The sequence below is a fragment of the Yarrowia lipolytica genome, chromosome 1B (genome assembly GCF_001761485.1).
Source record: "Yarrowia lipolytica chromosome 1B, complete sequence".
Classification (NCBI taxonomy): Eukaryota; Fungi; Ascomycota; class Dipodascomycetes; order Dipodascales; genus Yarrowia; species Yarrowia lipolytica.
Genome location: NC_090771.1, coordinates 2,517,209 through 2,539,328, shown reverse-complemented (window position 1 = coordinate 2,539,328; position 22,120 = coordinate 2,517,209). Strand labels below are relative to the sequence as shown.

The 22,120-nt window shown below is 48.9% G+C and overlaps 9 protein-coding genes and 1 non-coding gene across 10 annotated transcripts; 6 read left to right on the top strand and 4 right to left on the bottom strand.

Moving 5' to 3' along the window:
* Positions 1-310: 310 nt before the first annotated feature.
* YALI1_B25387g (uncharacterized protein) lies at positions 311-615 on the bottom strand (the record flags this gene model as incomplete). The annotated part of the gene is made up of 2 exons (XM_068282128.1): positions 311-471; positions 534-615. The coding sequence occupies 2 exons, from the start codon at positions 613-615 to the stop codon at positions 311-313; spliced, it is 243 nt and encodes an 80-aa protein (XP_068138229.1).
* A 973-nt stretch (positions 616-1,588) lies between these two features.
* YALI1_B25360g (uncharacterized protein) lies at positions 1,589-3,307 on the bottom strand (the record flags this gene model as incomplete). The annotated part of the gene is made up of 1 exon (XM_501094.3): positions 1,589-3,307. One exon carries the CDS (start codon positions 3,305-3,307, stop codon positions 1,589-1,591), a length of 1,719 nt encoding a protein of 572 aa, XP_501094.1.
* Positions 3,308-5,732: 2,425 nt separating this feature from the next.
* Positions 5,733-6,023, top strand: YALI1_B25334g (uncharacterized protein; the record flags this gene model as incomplete). Its single annotated transcript, XM_068282127.1, has 2 exons — positions 5,733-5,900; positions 5,946-6,023. 2 exons carry the CDS (start codon positions 5,733-5,735, stop codon positions 6,021-6,023), a joined length of 246 nt encoding a protein of 81 aa, XP_068138228.1.
* An 882-nt stretch (positions 6,024-6,905) lies between these two features.
* Positions 6,906-7,247, top strand: YALI1_B25322g (uncharacterized protein; the record flags this gene model as incomplete). Its single annotated transcript, XM_068282126.1, has 2 exons — positions 6,906-7,063; positions 7,106-7,247. The coding sequence occupies 2 exons, from the start codon at positions 6,906-6,908 to the stop codon at positions 7,245-7,247; spliced, it is 300 nt and encodes a 99-aa protein (XP_068138227.1).
* Positions 7,248-7,302: 55 nt separating this feature from the next.
* YALI1_B25319g (uncharacterized protein) lies at positions 7,303-7,557 on the top strand (the record flags this gene model as incomplete). The annotated part of the gene is made up of 2 exons (XM_068282125.1): positions 7,303-7,335; positions 7,378-7,557. The coding sequence occupies 2 exons, from the start codon at positions 7,303-7,305 to the stop codon at positions 7,555-7,557; spliced, it is 213 nt and encodes a 70-aa protein (XP_068138226.1).
* A 443-nt stretch (positions 7,558-8,000) lies between these two features.
* YALI1_B25313g (uncharacterized protein) lies at positions 8,001-9,362 on the top strand (the record flags this gene model as incomplete). Its single annotated transcript, XM_501093.3, has 1 exon — positions 8,001-9,362. One exon carries the CDS (start codon positions 8,001-8,003, stop codon positions 9,360-9,362), a length of 1,362 nt encoding a protein of 453 aa, XP_501093.1.
* Positions 9,363-10,194: 832 nt separating this feature from the next.
* Positions 10,195-10,278, bottom strand: YALI1_B25290r. Its single transcript has one exon. It is a non-coding gene; the product is annotated as a tRNA-Gln (tRNA).
* A 3,202-nt stretch (positions 10,279-13,480) lies between these two features.
* On the top strand, positions 13,481-15,361 carry YALI1_B25258g (uncharacterized protein; the record flags this gene model as incomplete). Its single annotated transcript, XM_501092.3, has 1 exon — positions 13,481-15,361. The coding sequence occupies one exon, from the start codon at positions 13,481-13,483 to the stop codon at positions 15,359-15,361; it is 1,881 nt and encodes a 626-aa protein (XP_501092.3).
* A 1,600-nt stretch (positions 15,362-16,961) lies between these two features.
* On the top strand, positions 16,962-18,050 carry YALI1_B25223g (uncharacterized protein; the record flags this gene model as incomplete). The annotated part of the gene is made up of 1 exon (XM_501091.1): positions 16,962-18,050. One exon carries the CDS (start codon positions 16,962-16,964, stop codon positions 18,048-18,050), a length of 1,089 nt encoding a protein of 362 aa, XP_501091.1.
* A 1,180-nt stretch (positions 18,051-19,230) lies between these two features.
* YALI1_B25187g (uncharacterized protein) lies at positions 19,231-20,568 on the bottom strand (the record flags this gene model as incomplete). Its single annotated transcript, XM_068282124.1, has 1 exon — positions 19,231-20,568. The coding sequence occupies one exon, from the start codon at positions 20,566-20,568 to the stop codon at positions 19,231-19,233; it is 1,338 nt and encodes a 445-aa protein (XP_068138225.1).
* Between the last annotated feature and the right edge of the window lie 1,552 nt (positions 20,569-22,120).

The window sequence follows — 22,120 nt, the reverse complement described above, 5'->3', positions numbered from 1 at the left end:
GAAGTGGCTACGGGACCTATTGGGTTATCACGTGGGGTCACATGACATCCCCCGAGGGCTTCCCCGACATCTCTCATCTACCTCTTACTTTTTATCTCATGTATAACTTGCAGCTTAAGCGAGGTGATAGGCCAGGCGCTTACTCAGTGCAGTCGCCCTTGTTCACTGATCCGTCATTACATAATTATTGGAGGTCTCCTCCAGCCCTATTACCCTACTGGGCGGACTGAAAAAACACCTTGTTTAGGTTGAGTTACCCGGCCGCACGTCCCAAGCATAAAAGCAAATGCGCGCCCACTTTTGCTCTCCATCAAGAAAACATCCTGCTGACCTGACCTAACGATTTCAACAAGATGTTATTGGTCAGCTCTAGGCGTGGATCAGAAAAAACACGGACTATTCCACCCTTATGTTCAAATGAGAACCACTGAACTCGAGGACTATTTACGGTTCGACATCCTTTCAAGAGGACTGTTAGTTAGCTATTATGTACGATAGAGTATGGCCTGTGAAGAGTAAGGCTGTCAGCAAACTGGGAAACCAGTACGTACCAGGTAGGTACGAGGTTGTGCCGGTACATCCATTTATGGATACAGTACGAAGCGGGCGGTACATCTACAGTGTCGTCGGAAGACGTAATATAAGCACGCAAATGTTGTAAAGGTCGTTTCTTCGTTCTTCATTCGACATGTTTTACGCACTCGATTCAAGCACCGTTACAGTAGTGATGACTGAAGTAAACGAGATTGATGAATTTGGAAATTAACGTTTGGTTATATCCATGAGTGATTTACTACGGTACTTGTACTGTTCTTCTCTCTCGAGATCCAAGGCTCAAATTTGGTTGAAAATGTTCATAATCACTACTAGAACCATCGATGTCTACTTTATGAGTTTTCAGAGCTTTTCGGTAAATATTGCGTCGTCAAAAGCATTCCCCATACATCCTTCCACCACTGCATCGTGATGTCATTCCGGAAAAATAATCTAAGCTTATGAGCTTATCCTGTATCGTAGCAGCCTGGGCGGATATGGGCGGGCAGAGAACGGACCAGAGACCCGAAAGAGACCATGACGTAACCCAGCAGAGTCTTTGAGGGAAAAGTGCAATCTTGGAGCTAACGGACATAACGTGTAGACGTTAGCAGGTGGTCTAATGCATCTACAGGAGTAGGCACAGAGCGTTATTTGGACGTTACATCGTTAGTCATGCTACTACTACATACTGTAATCTTTCGAGTGTACAGATACGGATTTACTACGCACGAGTACATGCGCGTCGTTTCCAACAGAGATGATGCGGTGACTTCAATGTGCTAGTTCATATGATTGGCTAGTTCATTTTCTTGTACGAGCTGGGCTTGAATGTCGAGTTCTTGGAAGCGATCTTGTGTCGCTACATGCCGTAAAGGTACTTTCATATCCACCATCGCTCATCTGCCACTTTTCTAAAAAGCTACAGCCGTACAACGCTACTGGCTTTACTCTCAATTCAATCAGTTAATAAATTCAATACGTTATTATATATGCTATATGCTTGGTAAGAGTGGTTTGCTCCAGGAGAGAGCGTCGGGAATCCCCGATCTTCTTATGCAATAATATTCCAAAACTTCTCGTACCACTTTGTGGGGATCTTCTCCTCCCACACATCGTCGTCAATCTCTCGTCGGCCGGTGTCAATGTCCACATCCTCAATAGGGATAAGGAACTTGCATCGGAACAGACACTGGAAGATAATGTACAAACCGACCCAGACAATGACGGAGATGTATGCAGTCATGAACTTGGCGGCGGTAAAGTGCCAGAAGGACGTGAAGCCCTGGATGAGAGTGATGAAGATGATGGAGACGAGCGCGTACCATGAGTAGAATGGCTGCCATCGTGCCTTGAAGGGCAGCGTATCTCTGGAGATCCCTCTGTGCTTAAGCACTTGCATGAATCGGATGTGGGAGGCAGAGATGAAGGCCCAACAGATGAGGCCGGCCACAGCGGAGATGTTGATGAACCAGTCGAAGACAGTGGACGACGACTCGGACACAGACATGAAGGCCAGCAGACCAAACGCCGAGGTGAAGCAGACTGCCACGTACGGCACTCCCTTCTTGGTGGTTCGCTTGAAGAACTTTGGTGCGGTTCCGGAGTCAGCCAGGGCGTAGACCACTCGCGAGCCAATGTAGACGTTGGAGTTTCCTGCCGAAATCAGGGTGATGAGAATGACGGCGTTGAAAATGTGAGGGAGCACCTTGGTGCCAGAGTTGATAATGGCAATAACAAAAGGAGAGGAGGCGATGACGGAGGAGTCATCGGTCAGCTTGGGGTCGTTAAAGGGCACGAGCATGCCCATGAAGAAGATAGAGCCAATGTAGAAGATGCAAATTCGAGCAAAGACTCGGTTGATGGCTCGAGGGACGGACTTTCTGGGGTTCTGGGCCTCACCGGCAGTGACTCCGACCAGCTCACAGCCCTGGTAGGTGAAGGCGGCGTTAACGAGCGAATTGAGCCATCCCATGAATCGTCGACCGGGCGCGTTTCGCACAATGGGCACGCCGTCGGTCCAGATTCCGTCTCCCATGGGTCCGGGGTGGTTCCAGTATCTGAATCCCACAGGACCTGTTACACCTGCTCCACACGTCATGCAGAGCGCGTAGATGAGCCATCCAATGATGGCAATGACCTTCACGGAGGCCACCCAGAACTCGACTTCGCCATAGAAGCCCACGGGGAAGAAGTTGATGGTAGTGAGGATGACGAAGAAGATGGCAATCCAGGCAGCAGTAGGAACGGCGTCAGTCCAGTACTCAATCACGGGACCAATGGTGTTGAGCTCGATGGCGAAGGTGATCGCCCACGAGAACCAGTATAGCCAGCCCATGGAGGCACCAAACGACTGTGACAGATATCGGGTAGTAAAGACGGCAAAGGAGCCGGTGATGGGAATGTACGTAGCCAGTTCTCCAAGAGACTCGGCAACAGAGTAGACAATGGTGGCCATGAACACGTAGGCGACGAGGGCGCCACAGGGACCGGCCTGCTGGAGAGCTCCTCCGGTACCAATGAAGAGACCGGTACCAATGGTTCCTCCAAGCGAGATCATGGAGATGTGTCGCATCTTGAGACCTCGCTTGACCTCGAGGGTCTCACCGACATGGTTATCCGGGTCGGACTCCTCCAGGTCGTGGCCACTGGTGTTGTAATTTTCCTTGTGCGAGGGCACCTCCTCTGAGTCATCCGAGTGGGCCGTGTGGTTGATGTGGATGTGGGCCTCAGTCCCGGAGGGTGGGTAATCGTTTGAAAATGTCTTTTCCATTGTGGTCGGATGGATGGAGACGGCAGGGTCGTTAAGGTCGAAACGTCGTTTCGTGGGGAGCGTCGTCCTTTAGTACTGTCTTAGTGTGGATAGGTGCCGGTAATGATAGACGCTTTTTTTCCGTCCAATTCGCTTGTTGTGAGATGCCGTTTAAGATTGAAGTTAGTCTGAAAAACTTTGATGGAATCTGATGTGGCAACCTGGTTTTGAAGGGCAGAAATACCTGTGCGACAGAGATTGATTTGCCCGGTTTAAAACAGCTGTCTATGACCCACGTCTGAGGGAATGAGTCAGAGTACATATAGTTGCAGCAGGCATGTATTACCTGAAGACTTTTCCCTTGCCATATGTGCCTTCCATCGGGCTGCAGTGGGGGCGAAAAGCGCTTTGGGTTTGGCGCTAAACAGGTGGGAAAAAAGTCAATAGCCTATTATTACATTGTTCACACGACTCGGAGGTGCGGTGAGTTGCCTTTGAAGGAATCCAAGATGAGACACAAGGAAAAAGGCTGTGGTCTGGTGAAAATAGCGAAAAAAGCACCTGCTGACGCCTTGCTGGCAAGAGGGGCAGCGGATATTGATGTCATGAGGGGTACCCGTATCATCGCCGTGCGTCTTCTCCTAACGTAGCTATTCTATTCTATGGTTCATGGGGGGGGCGCGAGGCTCGTAGCAGAGTCTGTCTGAAAAGGTCTGGGAGCCAGAGGTTGAGTTAGAGTGGGTCCAGCCACCACACACAAGAGACAAACATATATAGGGCATCTGAGAAGGACGGCGCAGCGGTGGGACCCCAATACGCGGTCTGCCCTGTTACTGATTTTACATATGGAGCCCACTCACGATTATGCATCGCTGTCAACATCTGCTGTCAGCCAGGCTGGATGACGCCCTGTCTTGGCAAGCAAAACTTTGCAGTCTTTGGTAATTGGACGAGATTAGATAAGGAGGGAGGAAGTGAACATGAGAGAGGTATAGGGCCCCAAAAACTACTCAAATTACGAGCGCTCATGGATCGCAGGTACAAAACGCAAAGAACCTGTCTCTGATGCTCTAACACGGCCCCTGTACCACTGTATCACCACCTCTATACCCTGCTTCCGTGCCCAGGCCCTAGTCTGTCTCAGCCACAACCCTCTTGTCCTCGGCCCTGGCACCATATTCTATCAGCCTTTTTTCTTGACAGCGACTGGAGCATAAAGCACAAAGGCAGAGTCTAAAAAACGGCCGAGTCGGGACCCCGACCTTTAGCTCGGCCTACGACACCGTCAATCAACCGTGGACAAGCTCTTAGTTTGAGCTTGAGCACGGATATTCACCCGCTATCTCGAGGCATAGAGACTTTGCTTATCTACAGTTTGCGCCGGTGAGACTGAAAAGTTTTCCATGAGCAACGTTCTAAGACAGATCCCCCCCTGGTCGGCTACCAACGGCTATCAAGTGAAACTGTCGTCTTCGTCTTGCCTCGTATAACTGACAAAGACGCGAGTGTGGACCTGTATCTTTGTACAACTGGTATCTCAGGCATGCTCTGCTTTATCAATCGTGGATTCATGTTATTGGCTGTCGTGTTGCAGTGCATCCACATATGATAGTGTTATCCATGTGGGGTGCGTTTGAGGAGCTAAGGGCCAGTAATATTAAACGATGGGCCGTTTGGTTTCCTTCTATTACCTCGTGTGTTTACCATTCCAGTCCCCAGATTTAATCCACTAGACACCTCCTTCACATTCCCTTCTGAGCTACTCATTCCAACTTTCAGCGTCCATGTCCGCATGCTAAATTCAGTCCTTATTCAGGGCGGAAGTGTGCACATGCTGGTATTTGATTGGCTCACATAGACTCCTAGAGTCCCGCACACAATCTCCGCTACTTCTCCAAGTGGAGATAACTTCCGCGTCTCCGCCGTTAGCGTCTCTCCACCTCGGTCAATGTGGGGAACCCCCATCAAACAATGTCGCCGAGGACTGCCGTTAGAGAAATGTCCACTGGGGTTAGGTTGATGAGGGGAGTATCAAGGTTCGGGTCAACCACTGACAAACAAGTCCCCCCTTCCCCACGTATTGTACGCTACACTATTTCCCCGCTTCACCCCATGCAACCTAGCCTGCATCTCGGTGCAATCCCCCGTCGTATCGCTGCGTTATCTCCGATATCGCTGCGACACTCAGCTTTCGGCTATCTTTTGGTTGCTTTCTAATGGCAACCGTCATCGCCATGGACTCTGATGTTTGTGTTGGGAGGACTGATGAACTCACTCTACTTGTAGTCTAGCCAAAAATCAGACCTAAGAGAGCCCAACAACTCCCGGCAAAACGCTCAAAACACACCTAAACAAACTGGAGAATCAGACCATACGACTGCACCAGACTATCAGTCCACTTGTATACCGCTACGATAAGTTTCGCTTCGATTCCCACATCAATCTCATGTCCTTCACTCCACACCCCATAATTGCCCTTCTTGCCCTTCTCTCTGTCCCACATACACTATCAATGCACGTCTGCAGCAGGAGCGATGAGCCCAGCAAAAAGAGAATTCACAAAAAGAAAGCGGAGACGTCCGGTGCCGGAAAAACTAGTTCGCCTAACTCTTTGGTATAACGGTTTTTCATGTACCGGTGCACGAGGCCCCTCTGCCAGCCGTGTGAGTCCCTGCGTAGGGGTTGTTACTGTCTTTGCTCCGCACTTGCTCTACTTCACGTGATGGCAGCAGTATGAGTCATAGTCTCGAGAGAATGATTATAGCGGTCCACACAGCGCAAGATCATAATCTACACTCTCATGATACCCTCTTGTTTCTTTCCCGGCTCGATTCGAACAATATTAGACCCGCTTGCCTTGCTCTCATCTCATGTCGTTGAGCTATGACTCATTCCAAGGTTCCACCTCTGCCCATACCCAGATACTGTTATGGGCCAACGAGAGGTCTCAAAAGTAGTGTCAAGGATGTGGACGAAACGGTAGAAAGCCATTGTGGAGTGTGTAATATGGACAGTCTCTCTCTGACCTCTCTGCTTCTTGTCGTTGGCCTGTATCACACCTTGGCTGTTACTAAGCTGGAGAGCCGAGTCAGCTTTGGGTTTTTCCTCTAGCAAGTGAAAAGCAGTCTTTTGGTATTAATTATCATTAGTAGTCAGCATTTGTACATCTCAACCCTTCTTCTCTCAACATCGACATCTCTTACGCCAATGACTCATACACCTCTTCGAAACACCTGAACTACAGCCGTCGTTAGGAGATTGAACTGGTTAGTCAAGCACGGCTACAAGTACCACGTGTATTTGGACCGCAGATTTCACTCTTAACACGAGTCAAAATCGGAGTATTTGCCAATCTATCCTATCACAGCTGACGCAGATATAACATACACAACACCACGACTGAGAAAACAAGCAGTAAACTACGCGCACTAACAATTGGGCTGCCCGCAGTCTTCCAAGCATCCTGAGGCACATTTCTAGGAACTCCTCTTACTCACAACTCTCGTCAACCACGACCTTGCTGTCGTTTACACTGTGATACACACTTGAAACTTCATAGTCGACCATCAGATGATACCAGTCACAGCCCATTTCACAGATGGTATAGACTAAATTCTTGATGTCTCTGTTCACTCTGTCCAATGGTTTCAAACACCTCTATATCTCACCCCTCAAACACAACTCCTCGCCATCTCTCCACTACTGTATGTACAGTATGTACACGCCCCAGTTAGCTTATCACTTTTCCCTAAGCTACGCCACTTGTCCACGAAAAACGTATCTGAAACATTAATGGTTTGGCCCGTTTTGATCTTATAGGCCTGCTGTTACTCTTCTGAAGATGTCCTGGTTGCCCCCCTTACAACGACGGCATCAGCACCACACTCTCAACAGAGTATATACGTACCTGTCTCGCTTGAAATACGCCATTTGTCTCATCTACCCACGCCCTCCCTGTTGATGCACCCAGCCACCATCCGATATCTCGTGTACAAACTGTGAGAAAGACACAACCGATGCACTACTGGTACGCATATCTCAAGAAAGGGGTGCCACACAAATGTAGCAGGGATGCGGATCCGTAACTACAGGTTGGAGGCTGGGTGATTTATGACTACTGGGAAATGGCTACAAGTAGTGCAGCTGATGGTGAGAGGCCACCAGTCTTACGAAGTACAGTAATGACGTCACACGGAAGAGAGCCACTGGATTCGCCTTTTTCTATACGGTCTATGGATACGCTTCTCATCATGTCTCCCAACCCCATATAGTAGCTACAAGTAGTACATACTGTACGTACTAGGCTTTTCATTATACATACATAACTTCAGCTGTACTTTTACTTGTACTGTAGTACATGTACAGTATACTCGTTAGGCTAGATTGGAGTAACCTTTACTGTAGCTACTCTGTGATGCCTATACTTACGCGATCTCCACAATAACTATTTGTTGTTATTTAGTGTCTATTTTCAAGCTATTGCTTCTCGCCATAAGATATCGGCCCATCCCCCACAGTATTTCCCCCTTTGCAGACTCCCACTGCTAACATTAGTGTAATTCACATAGTCCATAACCACCATATACTTGATGATTGGCCCAATACTTACCCAATCTACTTGTATTCTCTTACTCCTCGCGATGAAGGCATAAACCTGACGCTCGCTAAATACTAGCGAGTGTCTTTACTTACTCTCATAGACACTGCCACTAACATGAAGGTCACGTTTTTCATGCTGGCTGGAGCGCTGGCTTTGCCCTCGGACTATGAGAGGGCCCAGGCGGTTTTTTCACGGGCAAAATCGTCGTTTGTGCAGTCTTCCACGCTCAACGACCGGTACATCATCACTTTCCACGAGCAGCGGATCGATGAGAGTGCGGACCAGCTGGAGAGTCTGGAAGCGACCGTCGACTTGACCACCGCCGATTTGCAACCTCTGGACATTCCTGCTTACCAAGGAGCTGGCTTGATAGGATACCACGGGCTGTTTGATGACTCTACAGTGGACCTGCTGCGGTCTGATAGTCGTATAAAGGCAGTTGAGAAGGACTTTGAGACCCATATCACGGCTAGTGGGCCCATTCCAGCTAACATCAGTTACTCTGGTGAGCCTGAGACTGCTCCAACCTACGAGTGGGGTCTCTCTCGAATCTCCCATAGAGATAACCAGGTCAACCGGACGTGCCTGGTAAACTGTGAGGGCAGAAGCTACCAACGTCTCAAGTCCAAGCACCAGACAGTCATCTACATTGTCGATACCGGTGTGAGAGTATCTCATGAGCAGTTTGGAGGACGGGCTATTCGAGTCAAGAACTTCAACCCTTCTGAAGACGATGAAGATAACAACGGCCATGGAACTCATGTGGCTGGAACACTGATTGGGTCTCGGTACGGCGTTTCAAACACCCATTCAACCCTCAAGGTCGTCAAGGTATTTGGCAAGAACGGAGCTGCTCCTGTCTCTAATATCGCCGCGTCTGTCGCATGGGTGGTTCAAGACCATCTTGAGAATCCCGGTCAGCGCGCAGTTCTTAACTTTTCAGCGGGAGGACCTCGAATTGCTGCCTATGATCGAGTCTTCCAACATGCTGTCAAGTCTGGGCTGGCCGTTGCTGTGGCGGCTGGAAACGGACAGAGAGACGCATGCACTTTTGGACCGGCTAACAACGGAGAAACCCTCAAGGGACTCGTGGTTGTCGGAGCAACAGACATGTGGGACAATATTGCTGTGTTTCCGACCTGGTGGGGATCCAACTGGGGAAAGTGTGTCAACGTGTTCGCTCCGGGCGCTTACATTGACTCCACTTATAACACCAGTGATAATGCAACCTTCAGCAGCTCAGGCACGTCAATGGCTGTTCCTCATGTGGCTGGTCTCATGGCGTACTTCCAGTCTGTCATCGACACTCCTCTGTCTCCTGCAGAGTTGGAGGGTCTCGTCACGGCGGTGCCTAACTACGTTAGAGGGGAACTCAATGGAGCAGCTAATGTCCTCGCTAATAACCGTTTCCAGGAAGCGAAAACGAATGTTACTTTGCCTTGGTGGAAGAGACAGGTCCACGGGCATAGCGAGTAGGTTGAGAAGTACTGTAAGACTCGAGAGGCCGGTTTTGTTAATACATGTGTGGAGGTGTACAACTGATGCGTGCTGTAGAGAGAGCTACAAGTATCGTAGATTGCTTGAAGTTTTGCCAATGATTGTAAGAAATCGAGGAAGCCTTTGCCCTCGATCTTTTATTCCAGTCTTCAAGTTGTGGCACCATCCTACCGTAAAATGCTGTGACTCATTCATCTCCCTGAAAAGCCAGCGGTATTTCGGGTCGGATCTTTAGATCTCATCCGCCGGCTGTGCCTAAACTCACAACTCAACAGAAAGCTAAGCGTTTACAGTAGGCATCAAAAAAAAGAAACACTACAAGTACTTGTACTTGAAATTACAGTAATTAGGGTATGTAAATAGAGGTCCGAAGAAGGAGCAACTGAGAGCCTGCTGCGACGCGTGAGTTGAACCCCTTCCCCAAGAGGCTCTTCGTGTAGTCTACGGGCACCAACCATTTCTGACGAGTTTTTGTAACCCCCACGCGCTGCCAGTCCCAAACGATCACATATGCGCCAGCTTTTTCCAACGGTTGGTGTCATTGCATCTGAATTATTACGCTCACAAGATGCATTGAAATTAAAACGGGGTACCTTTCGTTGCAGAGTTTTCTGTTTGACCGTCGAAACTTTGAGGTTGAAAATGTGAGACACGATGCCGATTATCTTTGGCTCTCAGACGTGCTTAAGCGAGGTCTCGTGCTGATACATCGGCGCGCAGGAAAAACGGTGGCAACGGACCCACATGGAACGATGTGATTGGCTTACAGACCAAATAAGGCAAAAGTGCAAAAATAAAACACCCAAACAAAAGGTCGTGCCCGGGCTCGAACCGGGGTTCCCAGAACTTTAAATTGAATCAAAATCTGGAGTGATAACCACTACACTACACAACCGAATTTTCCGAATTTTGGAAATCTCGGCTGGTGGATCAAAATTACAGAAAAAATCGCCGGAAAAATATATAGCTGTAATAAATCATTAGAATAAAAAATAAAAAAAAGATAAGACATGGAACGGTTGATATGATTTCTTGATCTGTTAGCCATGATTCACTACCACGAGACCACGACAAGGACAAGAACTAGACAAAGCGTCGACAAACCAACTGACATGCGCCTCGCAGCGCACAACGCAATGATTCAGAAGTGTATGATCTATTGAACGCCACTAACCCGACTTACTACTGTAGGTGTATAGGTGTAATGAATTATTAGAATGAAAAAACCCTAGAATAAAAAAAAAAAAAAATGTGAACAAGCGAACACGAACGTCATGCACTCTTCTGAACAACCAAATCCGAATCCGAACCCGATTTGCAGGTATAACGTTGTCTTTAGGCCTCAAGTAGCTGACATGTGTTTCGCTGGAATAATATAATAGTAAAAAAAGCACGACAGGTTTGTGCTTTGAGTCGGTGTTCAACTGCAAGAGTCCGCTCTGTTATCGGACCCAACTTGAACTCTCCATTGCTTTCGAGTGCTGTTGTGATGGTTTTTTTGCATGCATATACTCAGAACTCTACTTGTACAAGTATTTGTACCAGTACAGGAGGGAGGGTCTTTGTTGGGTTCACAACGGTCGAGGTCAGTTTCAATGAAAGTATATATCCAGCGGAACCAAGACGCGACCAGTTTCACGCGTTTATTCGGCCCGGTTACGTAATGATTATCGGCAGATGTAGTACGAGTACCGCGTGCTTGCTACAGAGCGTCGCCAAGCTTGGGCGGGCGCTTCGCTCCATCTGGGACACTCTTCCATACGCCAAGAAAAGGGACAACTGAAAACCATTTTTTCTCGAGGTCAGGAGCAACGGCATGGGGGCATGGTCAACAAGTCATGGCGTCTCGACATGCCATACCCCCGTAGCAACAGACCCACAAGTGTAAGTTCAATGTCGGCGCGGCTCAGAACTACCTCATTGTAAAGAAAGTAGCTCGTAGAGTGATTTTCCTTCCAGGTTTTCTCCATCCTTCCCAACTCCCTACCCTTTCTTTCTTCAATTTTTTTTTTCTTTCTTTTTCTTGTCGTCTTCTTTCGCTGCCCAGTCACTCCGCCCAGTTCAGAGCAACCCAAAGCGATTGTAGGGTTTGCACCTGCACTGGGCTCACCCATCAAGGCTACAGTTGATATCTGTTCCGGCAGTTAGCCGAGATGAGACTATTAGGGGCCACACAGATGCGAGTTTACACAGGCATTACCCGCCAACATGCCGTCGTATCTAAACCAACATGTCTCATATCCTCCCCTTGCCAACTCATAGGATTCGGCACATCTATACACTCGAATTCTATCATCTGACCAGACGCCTAAAGTAGCTGTGACGTCAAACGGGATATGGAACGAAAGAAAGAGTTGCCGAATAATAAGAAACCAACCGCGCAGCGCAGAAGGCCAAGCCAAGCCGGGGGTTGGATCGGCTTAGTCGAAGGTGAGGTTAGGTGAGGTTGATGTCCTACATGTACTAGTGGTACTAATTAGCAGGTTCACGGAGTTCAAAGATGGTACTTGTATGTACCTGCTTGCTAATCTAGCCTGGACCCCCACCCTGCCCCCACGAAAGTTCAAGCAACCGCCACCTCGATCTCATCACGATCATCTACATGCGATCATCTACGTATATTTCCTATGTTGCATCGCCAAACTTTTCATCCACCATGCTTTTTTCACGCATCTTTTTTCTTCTCAGGCTTTTATATTCCAAACAGGGTTTACGCTGCGTTGACAAGAGAGTTCTCGACAATGGGGGGAGATGTGGTGGGATCGAGAAGGATGTGACGAGGTATTACTGGATGTATTTGAGCAGTTTAAAAGGGTAAATTGGCGAAGCGATGGCCAAAAAGTCGATTTAACGTGCCAGAATATCAATTGCTACTCTCAATCACCTCCTACAACCCTTCCTATTCTCATCAGATAAGAGCAACGTTGAAAACCTCATGTCTCGACCATGCATGGTATTGCCATAAATTAGCACACAAAGAAAACAGTCTCAGTCATGCAAACAGGTGGTCTCTCTGCGATGAATCAGTACAACAGCCACAATAACGCATCTGCAAGGAAAAAGAAAAGACATCCGATAGAAACCCAGATGGAACAAAGGCAGACTAGCAATCGCCACTGCTTCCATATTGGATCTGAGATGCCGTTTCAAACATCAATGCGCCCACGGAGGTTTCTCCGAGTGGAATCTCAAGTGATCGACATGTCGCAGTGAGGAAATGAAATTAATTGACCTACAACGCGAGACGTTATGTATGTCGACCCCGGAGTCTGCATGTGGCGAGGGTAGTACCAGTGCTGGTACGACTACTCGTACAGTAGTGCGTGCTCGTGTTGTCTTAGAGTGACCCAATGCTATCAGATGGTACTATCATAGACGCTAATTTTTTTTAGCTAATAGCATAATTGTGCGGGGAGGGGTGTCCAACAAGTAGGGATACGGCGCTTGGATTTCTTCTTACGCTCTGTGCTATCCTTCCAGGCAGTAATTAAGCACACTCACGATCAGTCAATCACCGATAGATGATCATGGGACGAAGACTTTCCATTTTTCTTTCTCGTTTTTTTCTCTCGAGACTGCACAAAGTGCATCAGATTACCGGCAGATTTGTCTACGGTATCTCGTATTAAACCCGAACCGGTACGTTGCAGAGACCCACCCAACTCTCTTTGTGGTGCTCATAAATCGGGATTGCACTAATCTGATCAGACGAAGTTATCTGATCTAGCCCATCTGAAAGACTAGCGAGTTGGAGGGGAGCGATTCATGTGGTCTGCTGAAGGATACACGCTTCTAAACACTTGACAAACGCCATTTTCCCCCCTGCCAGTGTCGACTCCAGCTTCGAGATAGCCAAAAATAACTGATGAGGACATTAAAAAGTTTTCACTCTTTTTTTTTTTTCACTCTTAGTTTTTTGTTCTTCTGACAACCTTGTGCACAATAATTTCTGTTGCCGATCCGTTTGTCCTGCCCACACCGTGCAGCCTCCATGCACAAACGTTTTCGGTAATCAGATAATGGAATATATATAGAGATGGCGCTGTCCCTGATCAAGATCAGAAAGATCACACCACCATCTCCACATCACAATCATCATGCCTGAGTGGAAAGCCATCTGGAAAACCATCTTCAACCCGGAGGTGACCATCGCCCAGGACGCTCCTGATCTCGACGGTCCCGGAGGAGTCAAGGAGATTGAGAACGTGACCTCCATCTGGTCCAAGAAGGGTCTGTGGATCGCCTGGGGCTCCATGCTGCTGCTGGCCGTTGCCATTGCTCTGGACGCCCAGACTGTCTTCGTCTACTCCACCTTCGCCACCTCCTCCTTCAACCAAATGTCACTGCTGTCTGCTCTCGGAGTTGTGCAGTCCGTGATGTACATTGCTACTCGACCTGTCATGGCCAAGATTGCTGATGTCCTGGGTCGATTCGAGGGTCTGCTGCTCTCCATTGTCATCCTGACTGTTGGATTCATCATGCTGGCAGCTTCGCCCAACATTGGTACCTACTTTGCTGCCCAGATCTTCTACGTTTTTGGCCAGGTCGGAATCCAGTTCATGCAGCAGGTGTTTGCTGCTGATACCTCCGACCTGAAGAACCGTACCTTCTTCGTCATTCTACCTAACCTGTGCTACCTGTTTGTGCCCTGGTGCGCTGCCCCCATCACCAACGCCGTGCTCAAGCACACCACCTGGCAGTGGGGATACGGAATGTGGTGCATCATCGTACCCGTGGTCTCCATCCCTGTGCTCACCACAATGTTCGTCAACAAGCTCAAGGCCCGACGATTGGGTCTGCAGGCCGGTCTGGCAGTCAAGAACTTCAAGAAGACCGTCCAGCACTTTGACTTCATCGGTCTGATTCTGCTGACTGCAGGCCTCGTCACTCTGTTCCTGGCTGCTACTCTCGTCAAGACCTCTGCCGACTGGAACAAGCCCCACGTTCTGGGCATGATCATCGTCGGACCCATCTGTCTGACCCTCTTCCCCATCTGGGAAATCTTCCCCAAATACCCGTTCCTGCCCTTCCGAGTGCTCCGCAACCGAGTTCTGCTCACTTGCTGCTTCTACATCGCCCTCTACTTCCTGGCCTTTTATCTTTACCAGCCTTACTACTATTCCTGGCTGATGGTATGCAAGAACCTGAGTGTTACTGCTGCTACCAACACCTCCGTGACTACCACCGTCTCTTCTACTGCCGGAGGTCTGTTCACTGCTATTGCTATCCGATACACCAAGCGAATCAAGCCCTTCATTGTCGTTGGATCATGCATCTACCTGCTTGGTCTGGGTCTCTCCTACAACTACCGACAGCCCTACCACTCCCTGGCACAGTTCATTGTCTCACAGGCTGTGGAAGGTGTCGGAGCTGGTATGCTGGGATCCCCTACCCAGGTCATGGTCCAGGCTGTTGTCTCTCATAACCAGGTCGCAGCTGCTACTGCCGTCTACCTGTCTTCTACCTCCATTGGTAACGTTGTTGGAGACGCCATCTCTGGTGCCATGTACCGACAGATGTACCCCAAGCGACTGCGGGAGTACGCCTCTTTCCTCAACGAAACCGAGATTGACACCATCATCAACAACATCAACGAGCCCCTCAAGTACACCTGGGGTTCTCCTGAGCGAACCCAGATTGTCACCGCCTTCAACAAGGTCTACCGACACATGCTTTATGGTCCTTTGATTGTTGCTGGTGCCATGATTGTCATTTCCCTGACTCTTCCTAATATCAACCTCGACGAGATTGAGCAGCAGGTCAAGGGAGTGGTCTTCGGCAAGTCCCAGAAGGCCAACCAGGCCGACGAGAACCCTGTTGGCGACTTTGGAGGAAACCCTGTTGGTGGCTTCGGAGCCGAGCCCGTCGCCGCCTTCGCTCCCGAGTACAACGGACAGCATGATATTGAGAAGAACGCGTACGAGCAGAAACTCGAGTTGGACACTGAGTCCGACAAGAAGTCCGAGACCCGTGTCTAAGGACACCACAAAAAATTACTAATGAGACATGAGACAAAAATATAGATTTATAATAATAATATTGCATTTTAGGACAGTGAGATCTGTAGGGAGAGTGACATGTGGGCTTTACTCATATCTGCTACAAGCCTAGCATGTACGGGTACACCATTGTACAGATAGGTGATAAAATCGACTGGTTATAAAGTGTTATAATTGTAGTTATGGGGTGTGACAGGGGATCATAGCGGGAAGTGTCGTTGATTCATTCACTTTTCAGCTGTAGCCACTACATACTGTTAACCCCTGTATATAGTCTGATGCCAGAATAGCAACCCTGCATCAATAATTGTGAGCATGTGCCGATAACAGAGGCGGACAGTTGACGTCCAAAACGATCATCCACCCCTGAACATCCCATCGCACTTCTTGTCATATCTCCTTTTACAGTCTCGTAAACATGTCCCTTTCAAAGTCCACCCAACAGGGGAGAAAGTTACTCAACAAGACTGTGAAAAAGGATGCAGGGAAGGAATAGACGAAGGGTGGAGGTGGCTCAGTACGAGTAGTTCCAGAAACACGATATTTAGCGGTGTCTCAAGGTACAAATCACTACAAGTAGTCTCTGCAGTTCTATCTATAGGACTAATTGCAGTGTAAGTCTGACACATTCCCCTGGCTAATAGTAGCTGTCATCCCACAGCTATCAGAACTAATTAATCCCCAGCTTGCGCCCACCGGCACAAAAAGTGGTCGGGTTTGCATCAGATCGTGTAATTATTCCAGCATTTCCAGCTCGGAGACAGGCACAAGCCATGCGGCTGATGATAGCTCCGCCGTATTGGGCCCTTATAATTGAGACATGTATTCACCCCAGCTAAAGGTGACACAGACAGACGGAGATTGTGTGGAGAATTCTCCGACGTGCACAATGATATACACACATCACTGTGGTATGTCCCGAAGGCTTCTTTGTTTCGCCACTGAATTTATTTTGACGTTTTGACATCAAGCGGATGTATCGTACAGGATATCATCGTGTCGTACTGATATAGAGTCGTTGTGCGAGTAGAAGGCACATATACCACGGGCCAAACATGTATACAGCTCTCTCAGACCAATTTTCCTATCCAATCTTTCCAGTCTCGGAACCAACCGACGACACACTAGCTGTTTATTTGATTACTCCACATTATACAAAGTTAACGTACCTGTACCTGTACAGTTTGTAGATCCTCCCTGTCATTGTGCTGGCCACCCCCACTTCACCCATGCCTATTAAACGAACTTTGTTGGGCAACGTCAATGAGCCAGTGTATTTATGAAAGGAGGAAAACAGAGCTGTGGAAACAATACGATATAAGGATCACGGGAATATCCACAGCCAGTCTTTACAGTCCCAAAAGCAGCTCTTGAGACCATTATCTGGTCGTTCTCTTCTCATGTCTTGCCCCTCCCCTCACACGACTATCTTGCATGTCTCATGCGCCTCATCAGGCATGTGAATTAAGGAGTGCCGAAATCTAGCAAAATGTTTCACAACACTGGTGCTAAATGACCCAGACTGTAGCTGACGTTATAACGGCGCCAACGTCCGCCGCAAACATCCACCACCTCCAATATGACTCTAATCCGCTCAGCAGCAGCAGTGTGTGGAAACATTGTGTTTCACCATGGAGGCCTGGCTCTCAAAGATGACGAATTGTGCTACACTGACGACGTGTATCTTTACGACCTGAAAACCGCAGCCTGGACGTTTCTGAGCAAGGAGGAGCCCTACCGAGCTTCAAAGCAACACAGTATCGGCCTCAGAGCAGAACATACAGCTATTCCGCTCAACCATGAATTGGTTCTTGTTTTTGGAGGACGGTCTCCGAAGACATCCTCCGAGTTCTCGTCTCTCACTCAGTACTACGTCTTTGACCTCAGCAAACGCGTCTGGATTGAACGCGACGAGCTCAAGGAGTACTCCAACATCCCCAAGAAACTGGGATCGCTCTACATTGGCGATTCGGGTGAATATGGTATTTACCACGGCATAGAAAAATCCAAGGTTGACCGAACAGTGCTGAGAATGGCCAACCGCACAAAGTCGGGGCCCGATTCAAAGTCTCAGTCGTTAGTCAACGGGCTCTACAACCTCTACAAGGAGGGAAAGTGTACAGACTTCACAATTTCAGGAGTGGACAGTGGAGGAGACACGATAGTTGAAGACAGACAGGAAGGCGACGAGAAGCCCAAAACAGTCAGTCTCAATGCACACACGGCCGTTCTATATGCCAGATGGAAATATTTTGCCAACCTGTACGACTCAGGCATGCAAGAGTCGTCTTCACGAAGCCTACACATCGAAGAACCCTTCCCATGGGTCAAGGCTCTAATCCACTATCTCTACACCGACTCAATTGAGGAGCTGGACTTAGAGACGGTTGCCGGCGTGATGATTCTGGCCCACATTTACGACCTACCGGAACTGGAAGACATCTGCACCTCTCAAATCTGCAACTCAGCAGCCTACTCCACCCACCAGCAAGTGCTGTTCTGGTACCGGGGCTACGTGGCAGAAAACCAGCTCGTTCAACAGAAGTTTGCCCGGCTCTGCTTCGAGTCACGAGACAAGGTGTCTAAAGTGCAGGCTTTCCAGGACTTGGAGCGGGTTGGTCTTTTGTCGACGCTCTGCTCAGACATGTTCGCATTGTCTGTACAGTAAGAACTCGAGACACAGTAGGGACACAGTAATCGGCTCTCAAGCTAGCATAGATATATAGAACAATGATAGAGGAATAGGTTAAAGTGCTTGTTCAAGTATTGTACATACTGTAGATGACACTTGTGTGCATTTAATAGCACAACTATAATGGCACTCATTTAGGCATTATATAATCGTATGTACTAGTACATATACAACTGTGAACCTACCAGCACAGCTCGAATTGACATAGAAGGGGGAGTCTAGACCAACCAAAAGCCGAAAAAAACAACCATCGTCTCAGTGGTCCTGTTCCAAATACCCCATTTTAATTTGTTGCGTAGTCAATAGCTGCAAATCACGTACTACGAGCACCCCCAGTCACCCTATTTTTAGCGTCTAACAAGGCGACGTTGACGCATTCCTGAGACATTTTAGATGGTCCAAGCGAGACCAAAACGAGTTGTACGAGACCAACACTCGTCGTCAATCTGATTGAGCACTTTATCCGATCACAAATGTCAAGAAATTCACGTGACTTCAAATCCCCGGACTTATGTCGCTTCATTCTGCCAGATACCCATTATACGGTGATGTATTCGAGCCCAGGGGCAAAGCATACAGCCGATCTGCGCGTGTCAATAGGTACAGCACAGACGAGAATTGACACACAGTACAGACACAGTAGTACAGTGGGCAATTGGAGAGGATAAGACTGGAGGAGGCGGATCTGCATTTCTCATTGCCCCTAGCTATGAGTACGAGTCCAAGAACCCCAGCTATACAGGCGACTCTGGATGGAAGCACTCCAGGCAACGATATGTATGTACAATACAATACAGAGCGCGACACTCTGAGACAAATAGCGATATTCACCCTTGGGGCCGGTTTCGATCAAGGCATCATAGAGAGTACTTGCGCGCAATACTGTCGTACAGTGTCGTCGTATTCAAATCCCTCGAATCGCGCGTCCCAGGTCTACAACAAGGAGCCTCCTACAAGTACTTGTAGCTACCCGAACGACCAAGACGAGGTCCTCACTTGTGTGTGGAGTGGTGTTCAGAATACTACTGACGACAAACAGCTCCTACTAATGACAACCGCTTACTGTTGTCTGCTCATGACTTCGACCACTCATTGTCGTGGGCGGTATATTACCGTGAAAGTATTATTAACGAAAGTATAGAATATATATGGTATCTTAGTGGTTGTTTTCCTCATGGTCCATCCACTCCTGCACATAGACCGATGCACGCTTGAACTTGCGGTCCTTGTACTTCTCGAAAATGGCCTTGTGGTGGGTAAGCGGGTCCCGGCAGCACTGGATGATCCGCATGACGGCGGGCAGCAGCTGCTTTTCGGTATAGCCAGAGTAATAAGTGTGGCCATCGGTCCAATGGCCACGGTTAAGCATGCGCCGCGACAGAAAGTGTGCTGCGGCAGCAAGCCACGATGGTGGGGCGCCAACAAAGGTCTTCTCCATGATGGTCACCTCCAATAAATACTTGGCGAGAGTCCGGGTTTCCAGGTCGTAGTCGTCGGCCTTGGAAGTTCGTCGCAGAAACGACATGGGGCCGGGCCACCCTAGATTAAAATCCAGCAAGTCGATCATGTATCGCTCGGCCTTGAGAATCTCGTCTACATGGTAGCCATTATCAACCATGTATGCGATTTCCTGCACGCTGGGGCAGTTGATTTCCTCGTACTTGGCGGCCACAAACAGAGCCACCGCGCCAACCAACTGCAGCTTGCTGAGACTCACTGTCTTGATGGTCAGAAACCGGTCAATGTAGTTGATGGTGAGAAAGAGAGTCTCGGGTAGCAGCGAGAACCGGTGGTGCACCTGCACCAGCCAGTCCACCAGAATGGACCGCATGGCCCAGTGGATCTCCGTCTGCGAGTCCATGTATCCGGGGTTGGGCTGGAACCGCACCTCCAGCTCCTTCATGTATGTGAAGATCTCCTCCGCATATTCTGCCACCATGCTAATGTCGTAAGTGTCGTCGTCGTTCTCATCCAGATCCACGCCGTTGTTTGTGCTAAAGTAGGTGGCCACTCGGTTGAGCTCGGCCATGGACTCCTTGTCGACCACGGGGTACAGCGCCTGGGGGTTGGACTCCGACACAGCAAATCGTTGGGTGGGGCCTTCCTCGTCGGACTCGTAGAAGTCGTCTTCTATCTGTGTTGGCTCAACATCGGCCGTCTGTGTGTCCACCTCCTCGTCCACGGTGTCGTCAGAACCAGGGCACGGCTGCACAAGCGAGGTAGTTGACGTTTGTGCTGCTAATGGGGGAATGTTTTGGTTCTGTGCGACTAATGGTTGTCGGGTGATTCTTTGGGGTGGCTTGGAGATGGCAACCTTGGCCTTGGTAGCCACCGAGGCGGTGTTGGTCACTGTTCCGAGTGCCACTCGTTTGGTGGGGGCTCCTCCGGCCGCAGTCGGCTTTCTGTACTCATGTAGCGAGTTTTCGTCGTGGGTTCGTGTCTGTGTTAGTAGGGAAGGTGACAACATTGCTGTGGAGGTACTCACTCTGTCCATTATGGCATGTGTTGTGTAAGTCGAGAATAAATGTCAAAGGTGATGAATAAAAAAAGAAGCGGAAGTGGTTCGATGTTGTCAATGAGGTCGAAGAGGTCGAAAATTACTATTACTGAAGATATTAGTGAGGGAAGATTAAAATGAATGTTTTGGCGGTGACTTCAATGACTAGAGAGAATGCATAGGCTGTCGATTAGCGGAAGTTGTGGGTTGTGTGCAAGATGAGCTGTTGTTGTTTGTCGGTTCTTGGATGTGTTGTTGATGTGTGACTTGTGTCTGCTGTGTCGATGTATCGTCTATACGGTCAGATGGTAACGAATGTAGAGAGGGCGCGTGAGACAGTGTCGCAGATTGTTGGTTGAAGATTGTTGATTGCCGTGAATGACGACGAGGGGTGACTTTCTCCTTCTCTCCTATACCACAACAGTTGTCAGGATGAAGAGTCCAAACGTAATGTGTGTGGTGGTGATAAGTGCAGGCTTCAGTGTGGTGTTTATGTTTTGGTATGTCTGCATTTGTGTGCCAAATAATGTTTTGATGCTTTTTTGCAAGCAGTGTAAAATAACACACACACACACACACCCACACAGCACACAGCACACAGCACACAGCGCACAGAGATACATACAAACAGCCAATGCTACTGCACAGCACTCCGTGACAGCGGTGGGTTATACGCGGGTTTTGGTGGGCCAAACAAACAGAAAAGGCATCTGGCCCTACTTCCCGGGGCCCATAAATCCCAACACCGCTCTTTTTGCGGTCTTAGCAGCTCTATGGAGCCTTCCATCCGCCGTTAGCCACCGTCTCTTGTTTGGGTCGCCAAAAACCCACGCTCGCGAGTCAAATAAGGTTGGCTCCAATTGGGACAATAGGGCTTGGAACCTACCGATTCGGGCCCATTCCATCTGAGACCGAACCCTAATGGTCCTCGGTTGCCCCAACAGCGTGCAAACAAACAAACAAGGTCTAAACATTGGCACAAGTCAAACACCAAAACACAACAGTGGGTGAACAAGCGTTGACAAGCGCGAACCAACGCGAACAAGGCTCACGGTAGGTTTGGTGAGGCCGCGCTCTGTATACAGATGGGCCGGGAGAGGCTTTCCCCGTCACGTGATGGGACAGAATGGGGCAGATGGGGCTTCATTCTCACTTCTTCGTTGTCGATACCTTAAGGCTTGTTGCATTGGATGGCGTACGATACACTCAGACAGTGACGTCAGACAATGACCTGATCCGGCCATTCGACGTCCGGTAGACATCACGTATTCCATTGCTTGTACACTTGTACCGTATGTACTTTTGCTTGTCTTCCATGACATGTTTAGCTCCACAGTGGGTGTCGCGTTCCTATGTAGCTTTACGACGGCGGTTGTCAGCCTGACTTGGTCGATCCCGGCATATATTGGTTGGGTTAGGTGAATGTTGCTACGGCTATGCTACAATGAGCCTGGAGAGGTCCGGGAGAGAGAGCGACCGGTGGTTCCGGGCCACTAAACTCTTGATATTAGACTGCTACGTTGTTTGGCAGTTATAGCTTAGTGACCGG